This window comes from Chelmon rostratus, chromosome 11 (genome assembly GCF_017976325.1).
Source record: "Chelmon rostratus isolate fCheRos1 chromosome 11, fCheRos1.pri, whole genome shotgun sequence".
Taxonomy (NCBI): Eukaryota; Metazoa; Chordata; class Actinopteri; order Chaetodontiformes; family Chaetodontidae; genus Chelmon; species Chelmon rostratus.
In genome coordinates this window covers 23,884,992-23,911,636 of record NC_055668.1, presented here as the reverse complement: position 1 = coordinate 23,911,636, position 26,645 = coordinate 23,884,992, and the positions used below count along the sequence as shown (strand labels likewise).

The window sequence follows — 26,645 nt, the reverse complement described above, 5'->3', positions numbered from 1 at the left end:
GCAATAACACTTTTTCCTACAGGCTTGACAACATATTGTACATGATGGCTCTCATTATGATCACCTCCAGTCTGGATCACAATCTAATAATTCAGTGTGCCTCATTTTGATCGTCCAGAAATGTCAGTAGTTCTGCTTCGCCAAAAGTTGTCCACAACACAGAAAGGATGAGAACCACTGAGAGAGTCCCAGGTAATGAGAAGGTTTCAGTTTCAAACACTGTCTCTCAGCCATCACTGGTTAGTACCACTGCATGACAGGCAGAGTGATGGTCGGGCAGAATGAAGAAGAGACTGAATGAAACAAAGGAGAGAGAGAGAAACACTGAGAAGAAAAAAAGAAAGCTATAACGTAAGTAAAGGGGCACACAGAGAGGGAGGTCAACTGAGAAATGACCAAAGAGAAATGGAGATAAGTAGTCTTCTCAGAATGGTTCCTGTCATCTGCACCTACGCGAGCTGAATCCTCTGCACAGCAGCAGTGCTTCAATTACTTCACTTACACCTGCAGAGCTGCGTTTTCCTTCTAACCATCTATTCCTCTGTAGGTGTTGATGCATCTGCCTGACTGCCCTGACTCTGGCAGGAAGCGACAGCACTCATGCATTATGGGTAGTGTAGTTGTGAATGGTGAAGATGTGGTCCATGCATGTGCCATAAACAGAGTGAATGTATAGTTTGTTGGCTGGCAACACAGAGGAACAATCCTCGAAGAGGTCAGTGCCTTTGACCGTTCTGAGGATTCGGTTCCTCGTGGTTAAGGTTTAAGTTTAGAAAGTGGAAGCACACATTTAGAAAAGCCATAAAAAGTAACATGAAGTTACCAAAATGAATTTAACAACACAGAACTAAACTATAATTGTAATATTTCTACCCCCAATAAAACATCACAGCTAATGAACCGACAGGCTTGAAATAGCACCACAACCATAAACCTGGATTTCAGTTTGCATGGAGCTGAAACATTTCCAGCATCAGCCAGTACAAAATGAAATCACAAAACAGCAACACATGCTAGTTCACATACAGCAGCTGAGATTTTCACTTTACTTAACACTCGCGAAACTGTTAACATTGCACAGGAATTGCAGTTTGCATTGTTGTTCCAAGTGCAATACACTGCATTGCTGACAATCGCCGTGGTCAGTGCAACAGACTTGGAAACCTTCAACCCACAGAGATCAGTACATTGCTGCCATTGAGGACTTAAAGCCTCCTCGTCCTTTAAATTTACAGATTAGCTACGACTACTACAGAATCACATTAGAGCCACGACTGTGGACGTTGCTGGTTAAATTGCAAGTTTAAGAGGAAACACTGATCGGCATCTGCTGCCACTTCGCATTTAATATAATTCAATATGGGTTGCAAAATGGTGCAAGTAGGTTTAATTCACTAGACAAATTATTCAGAAAGGGGAAAAAAAGGATATCCTAACCCACACGCAAAATCAACTAAACGACATGTATCATGCTAGCTACCAAGCCGCAACCCAGTTCAGTTTGTCTGTTTAGTCTGTTAGCTGAAGCTAGTTCATTCACTAAAACACCAGAAACAGGCATGCTGAGCTCCTGTAGAGCTGGGTCTGAAACACAGCTACTACTGCAGGGTCTCACACACAAAACACTTGGGGGATTTGACACAGAAAAACACACAACACCAACATGATTTCAATACCCATCGATGACACACACTGGACCTTGAGTCTCAGCTTGTTTCCTTGCGCCCGCTTCTCTCACACCTGACCAGATTTTCAACTTCAAGAGCCATCCATGCTTTTTGTCAGGTCATTGTGTGTTTACTCAATAGCGACTGGCAAAGAAAATCTGTTTAGGTGTGTGAGAGGCAGGCTGGATTTTAACTCTGTTAAATGAGAAACAAGGAATCAAGATGTGACTGTGAAATCCATGCAATTGCAAAAGCACAAGCTTCGTTGCTAACACAGTGCTCTTCTGATGACAACACACCACTAGCCTCACCCTACACCACAGACTAGTCTCTACATTTGCCACTAAAATGTAGTTACCCTTTGACTCACGCCGGGGAACTGCAGAGTGAAAAACACTGTCCGGTTACTACATAACATTGGTATGTTGACAAAAGGACTGTACAAGTGTTTTCCATGTTTTAGCCCAGACTTAAAGCTAAAGCAGACAGAGTTTCTGCTGCTCAGGTCTACAGGCTCTGCAACAGCTTTCCTTTACACATTAAGGTTGATCATGTAGCTTTTAAAATGAAGCCTGAAAACATTTCTCGTACAGACGGGCCTGAACGTATTTGATGATCTCTTCATTAAATTTATGAAGCACTTTGTGATGCTTGCTCAAGATAGATAATCTATGAATAAACTTAACTAATTCATTTACTTACTTGTTGGTGTTTTCAAATGATTGTAGGAAGCTCCAACATCCAAGACTTGTGGGTAACCTACCAACGGTGATTTTATAATGCGAGCGACTACCAAAATCACACTCTAAACATTTGTTTTTCTGCTTTGATTTTCTTACTATACGGGTGTGCAGCTGATTCTTACATGTTAGATTTTAGAAATTCCCACAAGCACTTGAAAGCAAGAAAATGGAACAGTTTTCATCACTGTTGTCAGTACTGCTTCACAGGTGACAGTGACTCTGACAAAGAGATAAAGGCGATTTACAACACACTGCCAAATATTCAATGTAAGCATCCGAACCTTGGAGAATGGTTGGCAGTAATGTGCAGTTAAGTTACACATGAGTTCTAATTAATGGGCTAAAACATGCAAAACCTGCAAAATTATCCTTCAAAATTATATTGGCAAACACTAGCGATCTAGGTTAATTTTTACAGATACAACCATTGCAACATCTCACCAGGTGATTTAGCTTTATGTTACTTATTCAGCTATTATTGTTTGACTTTCAGAAGTAAAGAACAGAACTGGCTACTACGTTGCTTTGCATCACAGAACAAAAGCATGAAGATTAATTAATCGTTTTCTGTCATTGATATGGTGTGGTATTGTCCATTAGTGCTGGTGGTGGCTAGTGCGGTAAGCTGGCTGGCTGGGTTTGGGTGGGGTGGGGGCTGATGGAAGGATGGATGGAAGGAGGGACGCCGTGAATGAAGGAACAGGGCATGGGCATAAGCTGAGAATCAGTAGAGGTCAGGGAGGAGTAAGGGAACTGTTGCCTGGATACCAGAACAGACCTTAGTCTCGCCTCCACCATCATTTCTTCACTCCGGGTAGCAACTGACAGCTGAGCTTCTGAAAGGGTCCCCACATTGACCGACATATGGCAGGGGACCCTGTGATAGATAGCACTGTGCCAGGGTAACCTACATTTGAAAACTAATTACAGCTGTTGATTACTGGATGAAATATTCAAACACCCAATGGCATCTTTTCAGTAATCCTTCAGAGTGTACATAAACCACACACAACATATGTGTCCCCACTGGGATGAAGTAGTTTTAGCCTGTTATTCCTCACACTGTGTGAGCTCTCTCTTTTCTCACAAGGAGGGATTAACTGCTGCAAAAAAAGGAAAAAAAGAGCTCCAAAGAATGGATGGTTCCACGTGATGAGGAACAGAACCACTAGAGAGCCTCTACAACCAGCTAAGAGTTGGATGACTGCCTGGACTGCCTGCTGGCAGTAGAGTGATCTTCGCTCATCCTTTGCATTTGTCAGCATTATTGTCTGCCAGAACGCTTGGAAACCAATTAACAAAAAAGTTGTAGGATTAAACCATCATCTTAAAAAGTGCTTATTGAGATATTGCAACTGTTCATGATAAATTCATCAGTTAATTTATGAAGTAGACTTCACAATCAAAAACATTAATAGGAGTGGTTAAGTGATGATTAGTTGCAGGCTACTAATAAACAGTGGAAAATACTGTCCAGTAACAATATTTAACATTTCTATAATTAAGTAAAATGCATGCACATTTTAAATAAATGTTTTACATATTTGTGATAATCAAACTGAATGTAAGACTATCACTAAAAAATCTGGTGGCTTTGATTCACACTCCAGCCGTTATTGCTAAAACATATGCACTAATTTTGAAAAACACTGAGGATCAAAGCATTTGTCAGCTTATTTAAATACCATATTCATAGCATAGACTTAACCACCTATTAATTTTTAGATGTTTCTGGTACTCACAAAAAGGGTCAAATCTGGTTTTGCCTTTTGCTTTGCAGACAGAAAAACAATGTGTGTGAATGCTGTATCATAAGCAAATGAATAACACACTGAATTTCCATTGAAGGTTGGTAAAACTGACAGTGAATGGAGCTCAGCCTTACTCTCAGCATTACAGATTCAGACATGAAGAGGAGTGAGGCACAAAGGAGAGGACCAACAGATCAGTACAGGTAGCCAGGAGGAGGAGGGAAGGGGAAGGAGGAAGAGGAGGGAATTGAGGAAGGGTGGTGGGGTTTCATAAGTGGAAGGTGATAAACTTTGCAAACCTTCCAAACTTGTCCTTGCTGCATAGGAGAGGGGGGGAAGCATTGGAACGGAGAGAAGAAGAGAAGAAATCAAAACAAAGAGCCCACCCAGACAAACTGCTGGATCACTGGTCGACACACACACTCGCTCACAAACACTCACACACACATGCACGTCTTAAAACAGCTGCTCTCATCCAGGTGTTTTCTGCATATCTGTGAGTTTAGTTAGGGGCATAAAAAACAACAAATGCTGTGCTGACATGTGATCATATTAACACTTGTTTTAACGCACACTTCAAAAGTAAAACAAGGTGTAGTATCCCTACCTACGCACTAAGACACATTGAAAATAGCACATCCATTGAAAGAGTGTGGAAGGGCTGAAGTAACATGGCTGACACACTGTCAGCAGCACCCCTGTCTTATAAAGAACAGTGTGAAGATAAAAGTTTGGCCCCTGCAGTTTCCACTGGCTGCAATATTTGCTTCTGCTCCATGGCTGTTGCTTAGTAACTGACAATGCAATGTTCCCTGATGGCTGATGCACTGGGCGCTTCATTGCTGGTGATGCTCTAACAAATGTTTGAACTTATCATTTCATCGTTTATACGGACATGTAGCATTATGATTCTCTTCTTTCTGGACACAGATAGCATCTACAGCTGGTCTGGTCTACTTCCAGTAGCACAAATTTAGCTCACCTATATAAAAAAAAAACAAACGTCAGCTCCTACTGTGTTCCAGGAGGACTATGATGGACTAATGTGGACTAACATTACTAAAAAACAGTGAGTCAAGAAAGAAAGCCGTTGTTCTGGGGAACTGACAGCAAAACTGATGTTGGCTGCTCTCCAGTCTTAGATGGTTAATGATGGTGCTGCTAATTCTATACAGAGCTAGACCAATACATTTTCTGGGCCAATATGTGGGTCAGCATTAAATCATGTATGTATATGTGTATCAGTGTCAGCCGATCAGTAACAAGAAATTTCTGTAACAAAATACCAAACTAGGTTTGAGGTTATTTAGAACAAGTGTCTCCATCATTTGTGGACCACAGAGTGCTGACAAGTTAATTTTTCAACTGTAAAATCTCCTGCTCTATATGAATGTTGTATATATGTAAATTTACCATCAGCTGATATATCATCAGATTTTTGCTGCTTATGATGCCAGAGGCTCTGCAATCTCTCTGGCTGACATAAAATGCATCACTATCTGTGGCCAGTGCAGGGACATCACCACAGACACCAGTTTTAAAACCCCTAGTATAATGTGAAATACAGGGATATTTACCTGGCATCAGTACTGTGTGAACTCGTTTGGCAAGGGCTTGAAAGTAACGGACGTTCATTCATATTAACAGTTGGGCGGTGTGATGGTAAAAATTTGCCCACCACTTGAGATTGGCAATACTGTTACATACAAGTTGGCCTGCTGATGTTCTTTGCTGCTTGCCTGTGTATTGCTTTTCACTCCTTTGCTGACTTTGCGTATATGTCCAAATACATGTCATATTGATATCAATGCAAAAGCAGTCATCATTACAGATGTGTCCTCCTCCTCCTCCTGCACTCTACCCAGGCGCCACCTCTAGTCTAAATCAAACAGAGGATTTTCCAGTAAGGGAGAATGCTTCTGACATGGACAAATATGCGTGGAAACTCTGAACAATGCCGGACCTGAGTTTGTGGACACTGTGCAAAGATGAGTGAAAACAGCTTTAGTGTCTCTGCCATATATTTGGGGAGGGCAACGTGATGTAGCAATCCGGCTGCCTCGCAAGGCCACGTGATTTGGACAACAGGACTGCTCACCGCATTCTCACGTGACCTGAGAGCGACAGTTGGTGGCGATAATGCACCTCTGTTGCACCTCTGTTGTTATCATTTGGAACTGTAAAGCTTCCATTTTGAAGAAAGTTTCTCATTAAATTTAAGAAACAATTACTCTGCTGCGATACTGTACTATTACCATGATGTAAATTAGATATACAGATGATTTTGGCCATTATCGACCCACCCCTAATGTACATGTAAAAGTCCTTAGACCAGCTTGAAAGCATTCAATTTAACGGATTTCTATGAAAGATATAGTTATGCAAGTAAAATCAAACTGGCTGCATCACATAGGATCAAACCTTGGTTTGATCATCATTTTCTTGCCTTGTTACTGAAAAACTGATGTTAGTCACTTCTGTTGCTTTTAGAGTAACCTGAACCAAAGTTGCACCAGCCATCTTGCAGTATGTTATAATGGCATAAAATCCTGACAGTGTTTTGAGCAGACCAGGACCAGGCTGTTAACAGTTTATATCTTTCAATGACCATTCTAATGAAGCTTTAACATGCATGACTAACTACATACTGTTGATTGCTAGGTTTTCTTATCTGATGAGTTTCTTCTTGGAAAGTAGAAGAAAGGAGGAACAAGAACAGTTAAGGAAAACAGACAGTGAGACAAAATGGGTGAGTTATTAACACTCCAGTCATTACATTTGACCCACATAATTTCTTATGAATACATTTAGAGACTTAGGAATTTTGGAATAAAAATTTCTGATTTCATTCCTTCCTGCAACATACACAGTGTTGAATTGTCCAGTGAATAACCGGCTCTGCTTTAAAGCAGTGATGAAAAACTGACTGAATTCAGAATGTAATTCCAACAGGATGTGTTGAATACCGATGAGAAAAGGGAATCCCTCAGCAAACACTTCAGCCACAGCACACATTGAGAAGTCTGCTACCATCTAAACCACAGACGTGCAGTAGTGTCATGGAGGGGTGAGAGTCTGCAGGTTTTCATCCAAGCCAAACACTACAACAGGTGATTTCACTGATGCACTGCATACTCACAGCCCCCAATGGCACGACTGCCCCTTTGTTACCCAGGTCACTCCAACTGACTTTTGTCTCTTCATATAGAATAGAATAACTGGAAATATTCAATGTGCCAACAGTCTGATGAAATTCAGTTTGGGCTGCATTTTATTTTTCAGACCATGACAAATTTGTGAAGGTTTTGGGTAATTTGCCCTTAACAGCTTATAAAATGCCCTTGAAATTAGAAATGACAGGTAAAAAACAACCTTAGTAATCATGGGTGCACTTCATTAAATGTCAGTCTATAATTTGTAATTATTCACGTGTGACTGCAGCTTCTGTCCCCTCTGAGCCACCACAGGTAAGCCTACAGTATTACCCAGCTACACTTTCCAGCGTATTCTGGGCAACAAAAAAAGTGCAAATTTTGTTGATCAGAGAACAGCTACAGTAAGTATGCAGCATGAAGCAGGAGAAACTGTTGGCACCACACAGCCAGCAGAAGAAAACCCTGATCTCAAACAAACCGCTGCATCGTCAAAAAACAAAACAATCATTTTTGTAAAATACGTAGCAAATGTATTCTGGAGACTGAACTGGTTGGAAACGGATGGGGGGGGGGCAATATCCTCTTCAATTGGACATGCTGACTGTCCAGCAAATGGAAGGAGGTATACTGAATTATGCTAAAAAATATATATCTGTTGAACTGATTGGTAAACAATATGCAATGCAAATATATTATGAGTGATATAAAATTCACTTGAAGTTCTGAAATTCCCCTAAAAATCTTACACTAAAAGCTGTGTCAGAGAGATGTTTATTTCACTTATTGGTACTTTTGAAACCATTTAAAAACTGCTGAAAAAACAAACTTGAGCCTCAAAACTGACACTGAGCTTAATCAACATTTCACACATAAAATCATTTTAATGTTTTACAGGTTGGTTTCTGTTGCAGGGCTATTACACCAAGCTGCATTATAATGTGCAAATCCATCCTGTGGATATATCCAGTACCACAGTAGATTGTACTTCTAATATTTAAAGAACATCCAGTATATCTGCTAAAAGCACTTCACTGTGTGTAAGTTTACTCCTTACATGGACACTGTGAAATTTTCTGACTGTAGTTATGACAATTTTGAAAATGAATATTTTTAACTAACGGCACACTAGCTTGGAGACTATGGGGGTTACCTGAGTGTAAGTACGGTTAAGGAATAAACACCCTGTAAGCGCTGTTTGTGAGACAAAATATGATGTTAGAAGTTCCACTGGCTGAAAAACAAAACAGAAACTTTAATGCCACTCAGCCAAGAATAATTAAAGTGACGGTTACCGAAATCTAAGGAACAGATTTTAAGGTTTTCTGCAGCTAATCAATGGTAATGAGTGAATATGCTTTAAAAGAACATTGCTGTGATCTTAAATGATAATATTACCATTAGTGAGCATGGTTTACACTCTCCCAAAGGTAGAAACAAGACAACCAAGTCTGTCACCTGTGTTTTCATTAAGAAACATAATAAAGCTACTCCACTGATTGTAAATTAGAGACAACTTTGTGAGCACTTCAGCAGGAAATTTATGAGAGAATTTCAGGAGATGAAAAGATTACACTGGTCTTCAAATTACTACTGAGGGTACCACAATCGGTCCAGAATGAGCCCACCGATTGCATCACAGGCCCAGTTCTTTCATTTCTAGCTTTGGGATGTAGTTGTTACTGTATGATGGAAAGTTTTCAGATATCACAAGGTTAAAGGAAGGAAAAGAAATTCAGGGTGGGTATGTTCTTATGATGAAGCAGATCAGTTGTGAGGATGATGGGACAGACAGAAAGAAAAAGGAAGTTAGGAGGGAGGAAAGGAAGGGCGTACTAAGAAGAGTTATCAGCAGCAAAATCTCAGTCACTGTGTCTGACTGCCTGTGCTGTCTTACAACTTCCACAGAGAATACAGATGTGCTCAGAATGTAAGGTTTACATTTTACTCTATTTTTCTGCCGATTACTAATTATTCAACATTTTTAGTTGAGAATCAAATTATCTGATGATGATAGACTCCAGGTACCTTCAGACCCCCAACAAAAATCGTGCTATTTTGGAAATAACTGCTGAACAGCATAGGACAACTCAAATGCCAGTAAATATTAAACAGCATGGCCTTTCAGGCCATTAAACATCTACTCTGTACTCTCTAAAACTCTGGTAGGATATGACTGACCTCTTTCTCTCTCTCTCCCTCCCTCTTTTTTATTCATCATACATACCCAGGCACAAAGGCTTGTCCCACACAAACAGACCCACTACTCTTTTCCTCCCACACACAAACCACTGGTGTAATACTATATATGTATAATAAAATGTGCTATATTTTATATTGCTGTGTCTATTGCGCTGCGACGATGTATGCAGACAACTTAGTAGTACATATCTTGTCAATGTTTCTGAGAGGGGCTTAAAATATCAAATGCTATATCTTTGTGCTAACACAATTAACTAATTGATCAATTCACTCATTAACTGACAATTCCACCACAGATTGCACATACAGTGAGCAAAACACCTGCTTGATAAAGCAAGACCAAACACATGAAAACAGCTTCATGCTCTTCTAGGTTTTGAACATTATATTCTTATAGAATGCACTGAATTGTTTTGTTGTTGTTTTTTGACAGCTTATTTGATAAAGTGGGTAGGTTTTAACATCACAATGGACTCTTCTACGGAGTATTGGCTGATATTTTACCAGTAGCTAACGTTGATCATGACTTAAACGAATAAAGGACAAATTCACAGACATTAAGCAGCCTTTACTTTTTACTTTCGCTACATTTTCTCACAATTACCAAGCATGCTAGCTTGCTAATGTGGCTAGCTGCCAGTTAAGTTGAAAAAAACTCTAAGATGTATACACTGACTATTTGAACTAATACCCGTTAGCATGAGACTGCAGCTGTATTTGTGGTTTGGTGTTTTGGTGAGCTTCGTGTTTTGGCTTCGGTGGAGCGGAGACGACGCCCGACTGCTAGCTTAGCGGTGCTTAGCTTAGCCAGCAGCCGCCGCCATTACCAGTCAACGCTAGCTAGCAATTTACGCTGCTGCAGGCCTGAAGGTTTGCCGATATCATCTCACGGGCTTAATTTGTCGGTCTCCGTTTTTGATGTGGTTTCTGATTGATCGACAGTTATAATACTACTCACATTAAGCATCTATATTTGTCTTTATTGCAACCAAAATCCAGTTTCCATCGTAAAACTAATGGACAGCTTTACCGCAAGCTAACGCGACAGCTTGTGGCTAGCAGTGCCCACTGCCTGCTTCCAGGGTTGCTAAGGGGACACATTTAGGATAACGTGAGTCTACTGACACATATTTACCTTTTAAAAACATTATTAACAGCGGCTGGTGTACAAAATATCACGAGTAAATTAATCTAGCTACCATTATCGTGTACGTTACAGTACCAATCGGTGTTAGCTAATCAAGCATTCATACTGTCCCTAACGTTAATATTGACACTCGTTTGGGATACAGGTTCAGATATTGTCCATATAACGTTAATAAATCTGTTAACAGCTCTATGTGGTTAATGGGGATATAGCTGCGTGTGTGTGCGAACCTTTTTGATATTGTAAACACGGGTCAACATCCCGATGCCTCTGTCGTTGAGGATGGTGAGCTTTTCTGCCAGTTTCTGCTGGCTGGGCTGGATCACTCCCCGAGACATCTTCTCGCCGTTCGGTTAAATTTCCAAATTCAATCCAGAAAAATATAACAAATCTCCGCAGCCTCTCGCCCGTAAATGAAGAAAAAAGAAGCTTTGATTTATGGCGTTATTAGATTTTGCCCATGTTCAGATATTCGGGGACAGCAGCTTCCTGTACTCCACCCCACCGTCTCCCTGCCTGTTTTTTTTTTTCGGTCACAGGGATGAGGAGTTGTCCTGGTTTTCACAACGAGGCTGGCTCCTGCTGCGTTTAGGGCCCTCGTTGATAGCATTCTCGGAGCGTGGTGGTGCCCCAATTGATCACGATTCGATATTCCAGTTTCAGTATTGGAATGTGGTAGTACCTTTCCTTACCATGATGTTCATACTGATATACTTATATGAAGGCTGGTTTTTCACTAAATTAATAGCCATGAAAACAAACTACCTCATCGTGCATTTTCAATAGGACACGAAAGGGATATGTATCATAAGTCCTTTTAATTACATTAATGTGTAATATTTGTGAAATGTGAAATGTGAAAGGTAAACTATAGTACACGTATTATAAGAAAATAGTGAGTAATATTTCACAAATCACTGCATTTTAAATCTGTGGTAAAATACAACACATAAACTTGCCCACTTTGTACAGACAGACAGATAGATAGATTTATTAGTAAATAAATAAAACAAAAATCAACAGCATTATCAGCCACACCCTGAGCAGGATTCGTGGCCCCCCAAATTTTACCGATTTCACAGTGAACAGTTGAACGCATCATGTTGTTGACGCAGCTTCCGACTCAGCTGTCAGGTCTTTCAAAGCTTTGGCTGCTGCTTGTAGCTACGCTTTCCCACAGATTTTAACCTGTAATAAATGCTCTAGTGCTGTCATAATGTTACATCTGTGCTTAAGGCAGCGATGAAATAACCCTTTGCGAGATTTGTGGAAGAATTCAATACATTTAGAGAAGGTGGGTGAACGAAGCAGGAAAACCAAAAAGATAAAGCTCCGTGATTTTGTGCAGAACCATTCACCTTTATGGCCATGAACTTTTTCGCATTTTGTACATAGGTTAGCTATTCAGAGTAAATGCACTAAAACAGTTAAATTTGTGCACATTTGTCCACTTTTTAGGCAGTCATAAAACTGTAACACAATGTAAATCCACCGGAAAAAGTAGTGCGTTTAAAAGAAACCAGTGTTGAGAGAGGATACAATCTTTAGAAATTACTGTTCTACTGAAAATGACAACTGGCTTTTTATGTTTTGGTTGTTGTTTGTCTCAGCTGTGACATACAGTATAGTTTATTTACCTCTTCACCACTGTGCATAAACAGATAATCTTGCTCTGTTTAGTCTAACGCTTCATCTAACAGTCTTTGGTTCCTTCCAGTTGTCTCCTGCAAACCAAGCTGTGATGCATTCGCTGGCTCAGGAGATCCAGGGCTTCTCCAAAAAACGCCTGAAGAAACAGTGCACGCGTGTTACCACGGTGACAGGCAGGAGGCTGCTGGAGAGGAGGAGTGATGGGGGAGACGGAGAGGAGCAGGTTGAAGAGCTGGAGGAGGGAAGTGGATGTGGATTTGTAGAAGATAAGAGTCTGGACCTTCAAGTCGGAGTCGTTAGACCCTTCTTACTGCTGGGTAATACATTATTGTTTCTATCTCCCACCTACTGCAGTTACTTACTGCAGCTACACTTACTACCACTACTGCTATTACAACTACTTTTACTACCATCCCCCTTATCACCACTACCACAGTTATAACCATTACCATTATTACAACTACTACTGCTACTATTACTGATATTACTACTTCTGCTACAACTTGCACTTTTTGAGCACTTCGACTGTACGACTGCTACTACTACAACCACTGCTTCAAATAAATCTCATATCACTGCTGTTACTACTACAACTACTTTTTCAACCAAACGCTGACCACTGCTACAATTAGTTCAACATCTACAAATATTATTACTAGTCCTCCTATTGCTACCACTATATTACCAATACCACTCTTTCCACAAGTACCACAAGAGTTGCTGTCATAACTTCTAACTGTTCTGCTACTACCATCATGTTTTTTTTACCAGCAGGAGTAGATAGAGTACTTAAATAATGTACTCATCACTATTATCGAAGAGTTTTCTGAGTAAAAGTTTATTACTTTAGTCATTTGAATAGGCACATATATCATTTTTTCGTTATGCTAAAAAGAACTTATTTTAGAATATATTGAAAAAACTGCAAGTACATGAAAAATAGTAGTACTAAAATCCAAAATCTGCAGGTGTTGAAATGTAAGGACAAAGGTCTGAATTTAGAATATTGATTAAATGAACTAAAACATAAGCCACAGTTTAAAGAGCTTTTGATTTTATGCAGCACAGAACGCTGGTTTTGTGATAATATACAGTTACATACCTGGAACTATCTGCTTTCTACTTCTAGCCACTACACAAATACTGACCATGTCCATTGTACATAGACAGATGTTATGACATGTTCATGGTAGCACAGTGGGAAAGCACTCAGTGCGAAGTGAGGTTTTGAGGTTTTTATTGTCCAACAGTATTAGTTTCATAGTGTATTCAAGTCCACAAAGGCACTAGGTCATGGTTTGTTCCAAATAATAAATAAATAAATGCCTCATAATCCATAAATCAGCGTCATTAAGTTTGAATTCATCTCAGGGAGCATGCTGACGTACCTTCAGCTGGAGGACGCAGGGTGACACCCTCACATGTCAGCATGTATCCGTCCTGCTGAAGTGTCCTTGAGCTTGACATTGAATCCCCTCGCAGCTCTGGGGTGCTGTACGCCGTGCTTTGACCTCACTGCAGGAGAGAATCAAAGAGAGAATTTCTCAGCAGGGATCAATAAAATATTACATCTGTTAGGCTCAATAGAGGTGACTCATTCCTATACAGCGGTTCACTGCTAATAACATGCAACTGTTCACTTCCCTGTTATTACACCTTACTGGATCATGTAGTCTTTGATTTCAGTATGTGATATTTATAAAATACCGCCATCCTTTGGTAAATTCAAGCGATGATTATTATTTTGTCAAGCACATAAATATGACCAGTCTTCCAGCACAGACATCACAAATCCATATAAACCAGACTGAAAAATCATAAATTACATGTAAAACACATTGTCGCTGTCCACTGAAAATAGTGTATCTCCAAAATGTGATGATGAAATGTGAAAACAGTCTTGTTTCAAGCCTTTCGTGCTGAGACTTAGATGAGAATATTGATACCCCTGTCATATCTGAACTGTTAAATATGAAGCTTCAGCCTTAGCTTAGCCTAGCTTAAAGGCTGGAAACAGGGGGTAACAGCTAGCCCGCCTCTGTCCAAAGCTAACAAAATCCACCCATCAGCACCTCTAAAGCACATTAAAACCATGCTATGCTTTTCTTTATTTAGGCTAGCTGTTTACCCCTGTTTCCAGCCTTTGTGCTAAGCTAAGCTAACCTGTTGGTGGCTGTAGCTTCATGTTTCCTGTGCAAACATGAGAGATGTCTCAGTCTTCTTAAGGCAGCAAATAAGCATTTTTACAAAACTATTGAATTATTACTGGCTTGTTTTTTGATCTTTTTGGTTGTTTTCCTGCTTTGTTTGCTTCTTGAAGGAAATGTTAGGGTTTGTTTTCCTGCTTTGTTTGCTTTATGAAGGAAATGGTAGGGTTTGTTGCTTCTTGAAGGAAATGTTAGAAGAGGCTGTTAAATCTAGTCTGTGGTTTAGGCCTCCACCTTCAGCACCCTCTAAATTTTCCACCCCCTACCCGAACAAGGGTCTGTATCCAATCCCTACTTTCATCTTTTGACTCTACCTCTTTATTTTCTACCCCCTACCCGAACCAGGGTTTGTATTCCCACCCCGCTGTTTTTTTTGGTGCAGTTGGTGAGAGGCAGGTGTAGATGATGGTAGTGTGGCAATCGGCAGTTACATGTGGCATCTAGGCCTGTGGTAGCATTGTAGCAGCTAACAATAGCTAAAGCGGTGAGAGTATGATAGTATCTTAGCAGCTAGTATTGGTAGCTAGCAATTAACATTAACAGTATAGGTGAATCTAGCTTTATTGTCTTCTTCTGTTCCTCTTAGCAGGTAGCGGTTAGCACGTAACATTAGCTAAATGGTAGCATCGGAACTGTATTGGCTTCTTCTGTTCTTCTTAGCGGTTAGCATTAGCATTATAAAATAGTTAAATGGTAGCATCGGTACTGGCCACTACCTGGAGCATCTCTGGGTCAGTTGAACGTGGCGGTGCTGTTTGGATTGTGTAGGAGCAGTGTGAACTGGCACTAGGGGGGGTGACTCTGGGACGCCGGAGTTCACTGCCTAACCTCCTGGAGGTGTAGTGGGACTAAGTAGGCGAAACACTGTTGAAGGGAGGTTTCCACCTGATGACCCCCAGAGACGTGTTAGGAATCACTGCTCTTTGGCATGTATAGAGGCAGATTAGAGCTCCAAGGTTCTTCACTGAGAATGAATCCTCTTTTTGAGCACAAGTATCTTGTGTTTAAATTAACTCACAACTAGCTTGGCTAGTGACTGTTGTGAATAGAGCAGCTGACAACAAGGGAAAGACCATGTGACTGCTTGGAAAGACAGCTGACAGGAGGGAAAAGACCCCACAGGTGCTGGTATGGGCTAGCAACCCATGGCAGCAGTGGCAAGCCTTAACCTTGCTACAACCAGACTTAGCTACAACCAATATAAGGAAAATACCCCAAGAGTCAGCGAGAGCAGGGGTGGAAGATGACTCACAGGTGGATTGCATGGTAACGAACAGGATAACGGATATGACTATGCCTTGGATACATGACTCAGTGAGGGATGGTGCACGGACCCATCTCTTAGGGCCAGAGGTAGCAGTACTCAGGTGACAGTGAAGGCAACTAAGGAGAGCAAAAGTTGTGCAGCAGAGGATAAGAAGCTTCAAGTTTGCCCATGTGGCTGGCAGAAAATAACATCAATCTGAGGCCTTAGAACTCATCAGGGAAGGAGGAAGTGTTTAGCGGTGGAAGGGCAGAGTGGCCGCATCGACCAGTATTTCTTGAGAAGTCAGTCGAATCAGTCGGATGAAGTCCAGCGACAGGTAGAAAACCACAGTTCGCAGGATATCAGTAACACTATCCCTGGAGAGGAGGAGGTATGGAGAGGGGATGCAGTTGGTGTTGAGGTCAACAGGCCAGCCAAGGAGAGAAGCATGGAGCAGAAAGCTAGAGTTAGGAGGGCTAATGATAGCAAAGGGTGGGAGGCAGTTGATAGAGATTTATTAGTCATATTAAGCAGGCTTAGAGGAGATGTAGTGGAGAAATTGGATAAAATTGGAGATGTGATCTACTCCTATGGTCGAGAGAGATTTGGGGTGCTTGTCAAAAGGAAAGGCGAGAGGGTGCAGGTTGGCAAGTCTAGGCGGCAAAGAGAAATAGAGAAGTTAGTAAAGGAAAGGAGGCAGTTAAGAAAGCAGTGGAAGAAGGCGACAGAAGAAGAAAGGGAGGGAATTAAGGTGTTGCAGGAGGAACTGAGAAGCAGGTTAGCAGTACTCAGAAGGGCAGAACACCTTAGGGAGAAAAGAAAGAAGAAGGAACATCCCCTACCGTGTCTATAAGAGTGCACCTGGCATCTTAAGGACACTATGGAGATACCTGAGAATAGTTTGGGAGAAACAAAGTATTCCAAGAGCATGGCGCAGGGCAGGAGGTGTCTTCATCCCTAAGGAGAAGGAGTCATCGGACCTTAGCCAGTTTCGGATGATTTCTCTCCTAAATGTTGAGGGAAAGATTTTCTTTAGTATCGTAGCACAGAGGCTGGCTAATTACTTAGAAAGGAATGGTATGATAGATACGACAGTGCAAAAAGCAGGGATACCAGGATTTGCGGGATGCTTAGAGCACACTAGCATGATTTGGCATCAGATTCAGACAGCTAAGAGGGAGAAAAGAGACTTGAATGTTGTATTTGAGAATGAATCCTCTTTTTGAGCACAAGTATCTTGTGTTTAAATTAACTTTCATAAGGCAGTTTTGTTCTATAGTTGAGAAGACAACAAACTGAGACTTTCATTAGACAGTGGAATTTGTGCTCCATGCATATGACAAGAAAGCTCTTTAATCTTGAAACAGTACATTTTTAGAGATAACTCAATGTGTTTTCAGGTGTTGTTTTGTGTAATGATGCAGGAGAATTGTCTGAACTTGCAAAAGAGCATTTTCATCCTTCATCCGAACACTGTGGAGAGTCAGCAGATGAATTTTAGGGTTTTTTCCTGTATAATTTTACCTCTAAATATAGAATTTAAAGAGCTTTTCAAAAGCATTTGCCACTCAGTCGTATAAAGATGACTGAGATCTGACTTCTGTTGTCCAGAAGATTGAATTCGGTGCCGTGTCACACTTGTATTTCAAGATGCTCTAAAAATCCTGCCATTCCTGCATCTTTTCACAGATGTGTCAGTTTAAATCTTTTCCCTCTACACTGATGAGGCATATGGGCTGGAGCTGGCTTATTTCCAAAGACACTCTAGCCTTTGGATTTAGATTTACTTCTCAACACCATGAACTTGGCATTATGTGAAAGAGGCTACAGCAAATAGTGCAGATATTGCTGCTTTGAAGGCGGTGAGTATCCGCTCTGGAAGTCTGGAGGAAGTCCTGCCTTCATGTTCTGTTTCCAGCCCATATGTCTCATTCACATAATTATCCAGCTCCTGCTTTTTTACACTGCCACTGCTGTCCTCCTCATGAAGACGGTTTTGCCAAATTGGAAGAGACTGTTGCTCATTCTGTTTTAACTGTCTCCTTCAATGATTACCTGCTTTTCTCGTTCAGGGTGGCTCGCCGTATGGTCTTTCTCATTTTATCTCCTCCATCAGTCTTTGACCTGCTCCCCCGCTGCATTACTCATTCAGACTCAGACTCTTGCTGTTATGAAGGCTGTTGTCATGAAAACGCCTTTGCGCCTTTTCTTTTCAGGAAAATCACAAACTTCCCTCTCTGCAGCTGTAGATAATATTGAATGTTTATTTCAGCAGTTTTTAAGCCTAGCCTGGTGCTACTGTACACATCATCTGAATCATTTTTTTCTGTAGCTTTGAGCCATTTTACTGTTGGTTTCCGCTGACTGATATCTTCCCTCTGTTCAGCTGTTCAGAAAGCATTTCTGTCTGAACGTTTTCCTACTAAGTGATCTAGGTGCTGATATCCTTCAGCATTTTCCTGCAGCCGCTGAAGTTTTACACCACTGGGTTGACCGCAGCCTTTTTCATTTATGTGGGGTCTGTCTTTGTAAGACAGTGTTTGTTCCCTGGTTTACTTTATCAGGACGAAAGCTGCAGGAATAAGGCTTCGCATTTTCCCCGAGCCCAGCCCATCGCGTCGTTAGATAACTTTTTTGTTTAACTAGCGGACTAAAACCCAAAAATATTTAACTTAGAATTATACAAAAAAACAAAGAAAAATAGAAAATTCTCCAATCTTAGAAGCTGGAACTAGCAAATGGTTGCCACTTTTGTTTGATAAATCACCTCAAAGATAATGCCAATTAATTTTGTCGATCAGCTAATCGACTGTTCGCTTCTGTTCTAATTTATGAAAGAAATGTGAACTTGTAAATTTTGTTCCTCTCATGTAAAAACAGCAAGGGAGATGCTGGTAAATATTCATGAGAAGAAGGGGGGAAAGCAGCTTTTGATCATTTTATAACTTTGTAATTATTATCAGCCTGCAGGAAGCATTTTTTAATAGCTGGGTCTTGGTAAGCAGAGGCATGCCCTCCTGTCCGTATTCTCATTGAGTTGTTTCTGCCTTTGCAGCCTCTCAGGATGCAGCCCACGACATCGACACCCTGCAGAGATATAAGGTCAGTACAGAGGGATCAATAGAGCGGGCATGCCCTTGCCTTGTTGTGATTGCATGTGCGGTGACATGAGATTCGAGGCAGCCATGCAGGTGTGCTTTCCTGCGGGTCTGCGTCAACCAGCATATAGCCAGAGGAGATTCATGACACATGCAGTGACAATTTAGCTCAGCAGAGGGAGTAAATGATGACAGTAAGCCTCAGTGCCGCCTCTCCACCTCAGAGAAATGTGACTACTCCTCTCTGCAGTGCTGCTCCCAGGCACGAGCATATTGCTGCCTGTGCAGTCTCAGGATGATGAATTGGAGAGATTACAAATACCTTCACTTCCTGTTTCTGGGATGAAACCTCTGACTGCCTTATAACCAAATCAGCCATGGTTTCTCAGATAGCTCTTAAAGCTCAGCAGACTTGACGGTGGGCTCAAAGGACTATTTATAAAAGGGTCTGCTCTCACCAGTAGAACATTTGAACCACTGTTCACCTCAGTTTGTGAGAAAATCAAATCTCTATTCAAGACAGGTAACATACAGTACGCTACGTGCACTGTAGAATTAATCAGACTTATATAACATCTAGAGGGAATAAAGAGAATCCTGTGTCAGTGGTTCTAATACTCAGGCTAACATTTGAGTGATCTGACACTCTGCACTAATTGCTATAAAACTCGATTTGAGAACACACCAGTGAAAACCAGCTAGCATGTCCAGGTTTGCCAGAATCATTTTGTTGTACAGTAAACATAAATTTCGTTGCCATTTGGTTTTATATTTAGGTTGTATTTTCCACATCTGGCTACAAAATACAGTTCTTTTTTATCCAGGATAGTAGTGAACGTGTAAAACACTCAATTAATGATAAAATATCATTGTCAAATACTGTGTGCTTATTAAAGGGAGCACTCCAAAAACAATTAAACACTGACTGTAAGTATTTTTATTACATTTAAATTTTGCTTCTAATTTTATTATGTAAGTTCAATGTAAAGGTTCATGTTTAATTCAATGTTTTTCTATCACCTTTAGTCAGTGTGAATACACTTAATTACTCGGATTTTAAATGAAAAGGAGTCTGTGTGCCAGACAGTGTGAGAGAGGAAAAGGTGAACTTAGTCAATAAGTTAAACATGACCCTGAATTTATGTAAGAAAATTATATAGAAAATTGTGATGTAATTGAAATACCTCAAGTCAATGTTTTCAGCTTCATTATTTTTTGAGTGAAAGGCTGCCATTATTCCATATTTTCAGTGTCAGCAAATCTCATGAAAAGACTAAAGCCAACAATGTGTGCACCCGTCTGTCCTTACTTTCTGACTTCTGAAGACATAATGTTGAAAACTGGCTCACAAATACATACTTTTATTTTTTTAAGGCTCTAATTCCCTCAAACAGCTGGTCACTGTAGTTTTTTTCTCCCAAATGTACAGTGAATTTGTTGGGACTATTTTCTGCTGTGGATTAATCTTCTGTACTTTGGTACTCAAGTGAGGACACAGTGTGTCAGCAGGACGAGTCAAAATAAACTGCAGTGTGTGTTCATGATGGTAATGAAGGAACATGTCAGCCAGTGCAACAGTGTGGCTCACTGATGTGTTTTAATAATGTCTGGACAACGATGGCGCTCTGGCACAGAGGAAGAAGATGACTTTGATACTTGATTACAGGGTCAATTCACTGGTTTCGGTCTTTTCATGGCAGTTGTTGATTAGAAAAATATAGAACATCACCAGATATCATCATTGTACTTTAACATGTGGAAAAAGGGTGTTGGATGCAAGCGAAAAGCAGGACACATCAGTGTGATGCTCAGATGTAGAGCAGGAGAGCATTTATCACTGTGAGATAACCTAAATTCAAGTGAGGGTAGACAGAGACTGTAAAATGAATTGGAGTCATCTGTCTTCCTTCCTGTCTCCCCCCTCTCCCTCTTTTTCTCCCTCTCTCGCACTCTTTCCTCTTCACCCCCCCTGTCAACCGTCTTTTTCACTACGTCTTTGTGCCCCCTCAGTCACGTTCAGGCGGTGTCATGTCATCAGTATGGCTGACAGAATATCTCTCTCTCGCCAAAGCGAAAACAGCCTTTAAGACAAGTTGATGCTCAGGGGTCATTTGCTCAAGGAGTTTCATGCCTCTCTGTCCCTGTCAGGTGTCACATGTGCTAAACGTGGCCTATGGAGTCAACAACCTGTTCCCAGAGCAGTTGGTTTATAAGACGCTCCAGATCCTGGACCTCCCAGACACTGACATCACTTCATATCTTGGGGAATGCAGCTCCTTTATAGATGAAGCACGAGAACGGGTATATACACACACACACACACACGCATGCATTTGACCTCAAATGTTTTTTTTTTTTTATTTGATATTTTGGGAAACACTCTTATCTGCTTTTTGGCAGAGAGTTGGAATTACGACTATGAAGCAGTCAGTTACATTTTTTTTACTGCAGTCTCTGCTGGTTGCTGGCAACTTGTCCTGGGCTAGAAATAGTTAAGCACACAAACCCCCGAAACACAATGCATTAATGTTTGTACACATCAGTTTTTGGACAGATTAAACAGACAAGATCCAACATATTATTTAGTGAGCTTCAGAAGTGATTGCAGGCAGGTTTGGCTACATTAGGGGAGAGCCAGGCTACCTGTTTCCCCATTTCCAGTCTTTATGCTAAGCTAAATTAGCCAGCTGCTGGCGGTAGCGTCATATAAACAGTCCAGACATGAGAGTCGTGTCTTCTCTTCTCTCTGCAAGAAAGGGGGAAGCATATTTCCCAACATGTCAGAGCAATTTCTTGAAGTCAAAGTACAGAGATATGATCTAATTATTAGTCTAATTATTTAAATTTTAAGCTGCTAAAGTATGAATACAGCCATCAGATAAATGCGGTGGAGTAAAAAGTTCCATATCTCCTCCTGAAAGCTAGTGAAGTAGAAGTATCACATGATATTTTAACAGAGTAAAGTACAAGGGCCTTGAAATTTTACTTTAGTACATGCACTTAGTCGTCTTCCACCTGACAGATGCAGACACGTACACACAGGACACACACGAACACACCCACACACCAGAGCGTCATGGTTTAACCAGATAAAAAATGCATCAAATCTGTTGAAATATTTCTGTATCTACTTGCTCTCAGGAGGCTCACGTAGCCTAAAAATGCCATTTTTTATATCTGCTGGCTAATTTAACATGTCAGTGCGCACACACATCTATTCTGCTACCTCGCTGTGATGCGTTTACACACATATGCAGCAGTCGGTTATCTGTAACCCAGCACAAAGGCGAGGTGGGTGCTCAGAAAACCTATTAAAAGACCACGCTGGGGTCATTTCATGTAGAAAGTCAAAATATTCCCTGCTTACACTTAGTTCTCCCTCAGTCATTTCATGTGCTTTTTAAGGGACTATTTCCTGGCAGAGGCTTGCACTTCTTCCTGTGTGTCAGGAGATTGACCGTAAGCAGAACAAAATGTGATGCGAGCACCCATATGAAAACACTCAACTCGAGCGCAATGAGCAAAACAAGAAACTCTGACAAAACCAAATTAAATCTTCATGTTCGCTGTGATGGATTATCTTGTTCAGGCAATTTTCAGTCTGTGGAAGTTTTCTGTTGTTTGTTTTTTCTGAAGGAGAGAATCGAGACCTGATATGTAACTATAGCGACTGCAGACACCAGCACAAATGATATACAACAGAGCAGCCGTTTTGATTGATAGAAACTTATTAAAGACTGATATCACTGGTATAGCCTCTCTGTATGTTCTGTTCGCGCTTCATTTGATTGTATTTTACCCAGAAGATCTGCTTGATAGGGTTATATTTTAAAATGAAAGCACAGATAACAGAGACAACATGCCAATTACAGCAACTATAACTGTGTGTAGCCAAAGCTAATTTAAATCTCGTGTCCCTCAGCGGTGCTTATTGACATGTAAAATAAAACATGTGCTTACAGTTTGTGTTTCGCTCCATCTCAACCAGAAACGAGACTTTATTCTGCGATGGGAGGCTCCACGTTGTATAAAAGAGACAAATGTGTCAATATGCCGAGCTTCAGAACTGAGCCGTGGGCCTGCACGCATTGTCTAAAGATGTGGCTGGAATTTAAAAAATTCATTTCCAGCCAGGCACTCTAGGCAGTAAAATAATTACATCAACATTAATATTAATCATATCGCACATTTTGACACACACACACACACACACAAGCCACAGACAGATTTATTCCGTCTCAACTTGCCCTACATGCTCTGTCCAATGCTGCTTTCAGAGAAATTGGAAAGTCAGGAATTAGACTTTCAGCAGGGAAAGCTGTGATTTTCTCATCTGATGTCATGTCAACATGGTGAACCACACTTATTTATTACAACATGACTCTGACTCACGACTGATTTTTAAATGACAAAAAACACCCAAACTTATTCACTCACCACAGCGGCATCTGGCCACGTAGATGAAACCACAGCAGATAAAACTGTACGACTGGAGATGTGAAAAATGTGTTTCTTGTTGTTCGGGTGAAATCACACCTGTGTGATAAATGACTAAACCTTCACGTCTGTCACATCATAAGTTTACTGTATAGTCCCATTCATTGCTACGTTCACTTCCAACTGGTTACCTGAACTTACCAGCCATGAAATGTAACTAAGTACATTTACTTAAGCACTGTACTTAGGTACAAAAATGAGGTAGTCGTACTTTACTTGATTATTTTGCATCCTATGGAACTTTACACTAACACTCACCCCACATCTCAGAGGCAGGTATTTGGTTTGTTTCGTTACTTTTCAGTTTGTCATACCCTTCCTGTCCAGTGAAAATCAAGTATCTCCACAGTTGGTGATACGTGGTTTAGTTCATAGTAGATAACTTCAAATGAGCTCAACCTTAAACATCTACAGCAGTAAAAAAACAACAGACACATTAATGCAGCAGGAATATTAATCAGATATAATAGAAAAACACTGACAGGGAACATTTTACTGCAACATGACGACTTTGAATGCAGTATTATTACAGTGAGGTTACAACTGATTCCAGAACAGTTGGGACGCTGTGTAAAACATGAATAGAACTGAATGTGATAACTTGCTAAATCTTGTCGACATACACTCAACAAAAAACAGCACAAAGACAGTATAATTAATGTTGACCTCTACATTAGATAGATAGATAGATAGACAGACAGACAGACAGACAGACAGACAGACAGACAGACAGACTTTATTTATCCCAAAATGGGAAACTGCAGTGCAGCAGCAGCAGCAGCATTACACACAGTGAAATAAGTAAAAAATTGTGAAATAAGACTATAAAGAACAAACTATACATAATAAAATATCAAAATAGTGAGCAGAAAAAAATTATATAAATAATAATACAATATCAAAAGTAGCAAACAGTAGTGATAAGAAGTATTGTAGAGAAGAGAAAAGAGTTTTTTTTTTTTTTTAGCTGTTATTGTACAGTACAATGGCATGTGGCAGGAAGGATTTCCTGTATCTGTCCCTTCGAGCAGCAACACGTTTCAACAAATTGGGACAGGAGACTGGGAAAGATGTAATTGACGTTGTAATTAAAGATCAAGATTTCCGACTTTGACCTGCTTCCTTTTATGTTCACCTTCTGACGCTCACTGACGTTCTGACGTGTCACACTCACCTTCTCTCCTCACAGGATGGCGTGGCGCTCGTCCACTGCAATGCGGGCGTATCGCGCTCCTCCTCCATTGTGATTGGCTACCTGATGTTGAGGGAGGAGCTGTCATTTGATGACGCATACAGCCAAGTGAAGCTGGCGAGGCCGTCAATTCGCCCCAATCCTGGCTTCTACCAGCAACTACAGAGCTACAAACCTTAAAGCTGACTTACCGCCACCTTTAAGTTGTTATGGAGAACTTGTTCGTTAAAACGTTTACACGTCCAGCAAATTCAGAGTTAAGTTCAGCAGTCACTCTTCTTCTAGCTCTGCTTTGGTCTCCACCAGCTCCTGAAGGAAATAGCTAAATGCTTCACTGTTCCCCAGATAGTCACAGATGTTCTGTCAGCTGTCGAAACAATGAGCTGAGAGATGCTTAAACGCTCTGTGGAGCTGTGGATCTTGAGAAGAAGCATTAAAAGACTGCAACACCCACAATGCAGTGTTGTGCCAAAAACTGTTTTTCTGCTCTTGTAAACATTAGAATGTTTCTACATAATGTCACAAAAATAAGGTCAAACTTACTTGAAGCTTTCAGTCACATCTCATGGCCTTCCTCAGTAGATGGAGCTGCTCAGTTGTCATATGATAAACATCTTGTTTCTGTGCCATGATGGACGTTCATGTATTTGCTCAGTATGTTTGCAAGGGTGTGATTTTGAGCCCTTTTGTCTAAAAATACAGTTTGTCAATGAAAAGCTGTGTGTGTCTTTCATTCTGCCCGTTTTAAATAAATAACAACAACATTCCACTGCAGTAAAAGCTTTGTTAGGAAAACGATTTCCTATTAAACACTGTAATTTTGGAGGCGCTTATTTTCTTTGCAGTATGGATTTTTTTTTTCTAATTAAAGACGCACCAGTTTATTCTGAGGTACAACTTGAGTTCTTCCTGTTTTCACTGCACAAACATACACCATCAATTATAATGATTACCCCGCTGCTGCATTGTCTCTATCAATTTAACAACTTTGCAAAGTTGATGCGCTAACCTCGCTCCCTTGAAATAATTAGCTCGTAATTAGCTTGATAGATAATGAGGGAGAATCCAGTTGGCTCGCACGCTAATCAACAAACACCGCTGGGAAAAGCTTCCTGATGCTGCACACTCACAGCACACAAATCCATATCATAACCTAATCTTCACTCCGTAAATGGAAATAGTGTCTATTGACGTGTGCTTGTGGTTCACCAAGTTGAGAACATTTACTGATGGTTATTGTTATTGATTAATGTCCACCATGTTGGAGGTAACAGTCCAATCTATAGAGATGTTCTGCTCACCAAGATGTAGTCCAGGTTTTCCACTTCTAAAACAGAAGATCAGAAAATACTTGCTGTGGGTTACTAACTATAATCTGCGAAGTTAGTGACATAAAATAAACACACCATTTACTGGCCCAACGCACAAAATGACCATAATTTACCTGCAGTTATGAATAATAACAGTGAGTGTGTGATTACTTCACCAGCTGCTCAGATTTGTCTGTTTTTAGACTGAGCTTTTGAATTCCAGAGCAGGAACACCAGGGTGCATTGTTTTCTTATGTTAGTGTCGTAGTTTTAGGTTTAGCTATGGATTGAGATTTGGCACGGATATCCACAGGATCTAATGACTTTAGTGATGTATCTTCCGCCACCATTAGGTTGACAGTCATGCTTCACCATCTCTGAACCAATCTTCGAGCTTTTCATTTAGGAGTGGGAGGTTTGGGAGTGTAACACTACTTTCCCCCTTGGCGATAACTGCATAATTAGAATAAAATATGTCAAAATTTTAATGAAGTGACAAAAAAACAGTGGTACGAAAATTTAAAGTATCTTTCAGCGGTGGTCCTGGCTTTCCTCTGTCACTGATGCTGCAGTCTGCTGTGTTGGCTGCAGAGGTCTGTGCGACTGTGGGGTCAGAGGGGTCTGCGAGTGGGACTGGCCGGCCGTCTAGTTCCAGTTTAACAAATATCTGACGCTACACATGATGTTTAATTTCCGTTTAGTATAAAATGGTAAAGTATGTTAGTATATTACTTAAAAAGTTAATGCTGACACAAATTTTCGTGCTGAGCTTCACAGGAAACG

General features: G+C 40.6%; 2 protein-coding genes across 2 annotated transcripts in view; one reads left to right on the top strand and one right to left on the bottom strand.

The window, feature by feature from the left end:
* Positions 1-11,182, bottom strand: part of nckap1 (NCK-associated protein 1) — a 33,460-nt gene extending 22,278 nt beyond the window's left edge. Inside the window, exon 1 of the mRNA XM_041947127.1 lies at positions 10,893-11,182. Within this exon, the coding sequence (XP_041803061.1) occupies positions 10,893-11,000 (108 nt within the window). The 5' untranslated portion in view covers positions 11,001-11,182. The remainder of the gene's footprint in view (positions 1-10,892) is intronic.
* Positions 11,183-11,793: 611 nt separating this feature from the next.
* Positions 11,794-25,391, top strand: LOC121614092 (dual specificity protein phosphatase 19-like). Its single transcript, XM_041947866.1, has 5 exons — positions 11,794-11,956; positions 12,380-12,629; positions 18,821-18,867; positions 21,012-21,164; positions 24,550-25,391. Exons 2-5 carry the CDS (start codon positions 12,404-12,406, stop codon positions 24,730-24,732), a joined length of 609 nt encoding a protein of 202 aa, XP_041803800.1. The 5' UTR covers positions 11,794-11,956; positions 12,380-12,403; the 3' UTR covers positions 24,733-25,391.
* The last annotated feature ends 1,254 nt before the right edge of the window (positions 25,392-26,645 follow it).

What these genes read in the sequence shown, in the direction of transcription:
- LOC121614092 (XM_041947866.1), top strand. Translation starts at nt 12,404, where the DNA reads ATGCATTCGCTGGCTCAGGAGATCCAGGGCTTCTCCAAAAAACGCCTG. An exon ending in ACACCCTGCAGAGATATAAG is followed by an intron (nt 18,868 to 21,011) that starts GTCAGTACAGAG and finishes TGTCCCTGTCAG; the next exon opens with GTGTCACATGTGCTAAACGT. An exon ending in TAGATGAAGCACGAGAACGG is followed by an intron (nt 21,165 to 24,549) that starts GTATATACACAC and finishes CTCTCCTCACAG; the next exon opens with GATGGCGTGGCGCTCGTCCA.